Source organism: Anoplopoma fimbria, chromosome 18 (assembly GCF_027596085.1).
Source record: "Anoplopoma fimbria isolate UVic2021 breed Golden Eagle Sablefish chromosome 18, Afim_UVic_2022, whole genome shotgun sequence".
Lineage (NCBI taxonomy): Eukaryota > Metazoa > Chordata > Actinopteri > Perciformes > Anoplopomatidae > Anoplopoma > Anoplopoma fimbria.
Window position 1 is genome coordinate 20714307 of NC_072466.1, and position 4107 is coordinate 20718413.

General features: G+C 44.0%; 1 protein-coding gene across 1 annotated transcript; it reads right to left on the minus strand.

The window, feature by feature from the left end:
- Nucleotides 1–1110: 1110 nt before the first annotated feature.
- Nucleotides 1111–4107, minus strand: LOC129107228 (alpha-1-antitrypsin homolog). Its single transcript, XM_054618659.1, has 5 exons — nucleotides 3983–4107; nucleotides 3266–3790; nucleotides 2850–3120; nucleotides 2510–2660; nucleotides 1111–1517 (listed from the first exon to the last, which is right to left on the minus strand). Exons 1-5 carry the CDS (start codon nucleotides 4101–4103, stop codon nucleotides 1326–1328), a joined length of 1260 nt encoding a protein of 419 aa, XP_054474634.1. The 5' UTR covers nucleotides 4104–4107; the 3' UTR covers nucleotides 1111–1325.

The window sequence follows — 4107 nt, forward strand, 5'->3', positions numbered from 1 at the left end:
TACCGTATTAGACCAACAAAGAACACATAGGTGTACAGCCGCAGGAGTATAAATCAGGCATCAATCCTTTGTGGGCGGCTGTGGCTCAGTGGAGAGCAGGGTCGTCCTCCAATCAGAGGATCGGCAGTTCGATCCCTGGCTCCGGCAGTCCATGCCGGTGTGTCCTTGGGCAAGGCACTTAACCCCAAATTGCTCCCGCAGGCTGTTCCTGTGGTGTATGTATGTATGTATGTGTATGAATGTTAGTTAGGGTTCTGATGTGCAGGTGGCACCTTGCATGGTGGCTCATGTCATCAGTGTATGAATGGGTGTGAATGGGTGATTGATTGGTAATGTCAAAGCGCTTTGAGTGGTCGGAAGACTAGAAAAGGGCTATACAAGTACAATCAATTATTATTATTATTATTATTAATCCTCCGCACTACCTGGTTATGTACAGCAGACTGGAATGAACTTTGAAGAGCCTTACGCTCGGCTTCAAGTCACTGTGGGTGGGTGCTGACAGGGGAGACAAAGTGTATGTGTACTGATTGTGTAAACACTACTGCAGCAACTCATCTGTAAACAGGTCAAAGGGCGAGGAGTCAGGCTGACGGCCATCTGGTTACACATCCTCTCTCCGCTGTATCATCGACCCAATATAACTAAACTTTTCAGCCAGTAGATGAATCTCAGCAAGCTGATCCACATATCTGGATTTATCATGAAAAATGAAAGAATATCTCAGGAACAGGCCACGACTAATTTGTGATTCATGACCAAATATAGGCATGGCATCAGCCAGTTCATACTGGCTGGCTGAGATTATTGAATCATATTTCAATATTAAGTATTTATTTATTGTGTATTTGATTTCATGTTGCACGATGAATAGAAATATGGAATCACTTCTTTCTGTTCTCAGGGCAAGACAAAGGTGCACATGCTTGCTTGCAGAAACACTTTAACAGCTCATTGGGGCTGCAACTATCCTGAAAACTTTCATCATCAATTAACCACTTGTTGTGTAAATTATTAAAAGACGGTGAAAAATGCACAATTTTATAAAGCTCAAGCAGATGATAACAGGTGTCTTGTTTTGTGCAACCAACAGTCCAAAACTCAGAGAAATTCAACGAACTTTAATGTAAGACAAGTAAAAGCAACAAAGATCCTGAAACCAAAAAATTATTTGAATATTTGCTTGAAAATTACTAAAATGATTCATTGATATCAATGAAAATGTACTGTCTAATTGACTAATTGATGGTTTGCAGCTTTGCTTTACATATCTGTCAACAAAATGTTTCTGTGATCATGATTATCATTTTTCCTAGCGTGTGCCTTTACATGGCTGTCGGGTTGTTGATCTTGCCCATGAAGAGGATGCTCTTAGTGAGGTTCTCCAGGATGAAAACCAAGAAAGGTCTGTCAATTCTGACTGATCGTGGCAAACTGATATATACTAACTCAGTAATGGAGGTGGCTGCTGCCTCTGTTCCCATCTCAGTGACACTCAGCACAGCCTTGTGGGACGCCTGTGGAGGAGAAAGAAGGCAGTCAGAGTTTAGTTTAAAACAGACTCTGGTCTCAATATGTAGAGGGTTTTTTATCAGCATCCTTTGGAGGTTTATGTCTCTGTCGGCTGCAGCTGTTGCTGAACTATTGCTCATGCAGTGGATTGCATATTCCCATGTTATTCATAAGACCTTAACGAACTTAAAGGAACAGGTTGTAGCAGTTAGGGCGATTTAAGAAGTGCTGCAGGGATGGCATATTTTTGTTGGCCAACCCTTGAGTCATCATCGCCCACGTTCCCTCAACAAAAGTAAATACTTACACGTTTTGTACGCAAAATAATCCTCACAAATATACATCACTGTTATGATTTTGAATGCGTAAATGCAATCAGCAGAAGTAAAAAAGCTGACGTTAAGCTATAAACAAACTACAAAGGCGGACATTTAGCCACTTGTTAACACCTGCCTATTACAAGACAAGAAAAAGCCTCAACATTCAGGAGAGAGGTATTTATTGATGTATTTTATGTCATAGAACAAAATGTTAAAATCTCTTCAGCTTGTGTTAAATGTGGACTTTATTTTAGACATCAAACCTAAAACCTATTCAAAAACACATCGACCTCAATATGAGGGAACCACAAGTGCACAACTGTTGACTCATTTCTGGGTTTTAGGACTCATTCCCAAGGCACTCTATTGGCAGAAATGGAATATCATATCAGTGTGAATGTTTTCTAAAGTGTATAGTCATCTGACAAAAGGATCATTGAGTTTTTAGTAGCTTAGAATAAGCCGTTTTTTACAGTGATGTTACCATGTTGCACCGCCATGTCTCTACAGCGGCACAGAACAGACAAACCAAACACTAGCTCAAAAGAGGGCCATTCGCTTTTTCGCATTTTCACATCGACCACTGTAGTTCTCCTACACACTTGGCATACAGGAGAAGTTTCAGAAGTTTCAATCCTACACACTGTACTTTAAGAAGAAACTATTCCCTCTCCCACCTTTGAGACTTTGAGCTTGACCTTGTCAGACATGCCAGAGAAATCAGCCTTGCCCTCAAATGCGTCGGTTATGCCCATTTCTTTCAATGTGTTTTCCAGAGGAGCATCAGCAGAGATGGTGAACTTTGGCAGGAACAGATCCACCACATATCTAAGAAAAACAGAACAGCATAAGCGTCATAATCCCTTGAATATACAGTTAAAATACAGCTTATTCAAGTTAAACCACCTTATCATGAAACCATTACTTGTTGTTTCAAGTAGATCAAATACATATAGTCCAGTCAACATTTAGTAAATTGCTAGAGGATGAGGATTAAAAAGTAAAGATTACTCTTACTCCATTGAGACTGAGTCATGCCAGTGCCTGATGTAGTCCTTGTTGATGTAGCCCTCCACCTCCTTCATCTTGCCTTCATCAGGCAGGACGATCATCATGGAGGTGTTGCCATGGTAGGGCAGCAAGATAACTGTGGTGTGGTTGTCAACGTCCCAGTAGGTGTCATAGTAACCTGACCTCATCATCATGTCAACCTGTACTTTTTTGGTGTTGGCCACATGGAAGTTCATCTTGCGTGTCATGTCAAGGTTAAAGGGTGTCTTCCACTGTCCTGTAGGAGGCAGTGGAAAAGGGGAGACGATTTGTTTTCAGACTTCATTTTTACATCATTAAAACTTGTGGATTTTGTGGTAAGTTTGTGACTTTGCCTGTCGGTCAACTACACAAAGAGACATGGTCTTGAACTTGCTTCTTACCTTTAAAGTAGACATAGTTGATCAGCACCATGACCATCGCAGGGTCCAGGTCCTTCACCATATCTTTGATCTTGTCCTGGGTTTTATTAGCAATGAATGTGTTGATCTCTGCTGCAGCCTTAGCAGGTTTGGTTAAGTTGACGTTAAAGACATGACCAAAGTAGTAGTGCTTGACGTCCTTCAGGAACGTCTTCAGAGGACTGAAGCCAGAGTGCAGGGCCACAGCGTTACCGACATCCAGGTGCTGATTCTCCTGGCTGTGTCCATGGATGTTGAAAAGATGCTTGTACGCTTTGTTGACCTGAGTTTGGTTGAATGTGCTGTAGCCCAAGCTGAAGAACAGCTGGCGATGGGTTTCACCCTTGGCCCCCGTAGACAACATGGACAGGGTGGAGGAGATTCCCAGCGGCGAAAAGAAGATGTTCTTTCCAGCAGCAGCGTTGGTATTCAGGCTTTTGTAGAGGGCAAAGCCGAAGTCAGCATTGGCAGAGGACAGCTTGTCATTGTGGCTGTGATCAGAGCCATTGTGGTGGTGGGGATGGGGATGGGGATGGGGATGGGGATGGGGATGGGGATGGGGGGGATGGGGTGGGGATGGGGATGGGGATGGGGGTGGGGGTGGGGATGGGGATGGGGATGGGGATGGGGTGGGGGTGGGGGTGGGGATGGGGATGGGGATGGGGATGGGGATGGGGATGGGGTGGGGGTGGGGGTGGGGGTGAGGGTGGTTAGGGTGGTGGTGGTGGTGGTGGTTAGGGTGGTGGTTGGGGTTGTGGTCTGCCCAGGCTGCAGCCAGCAGCAATACTGAGAGTGCACAGCTAGCAAAGATCCCACGCATCTCT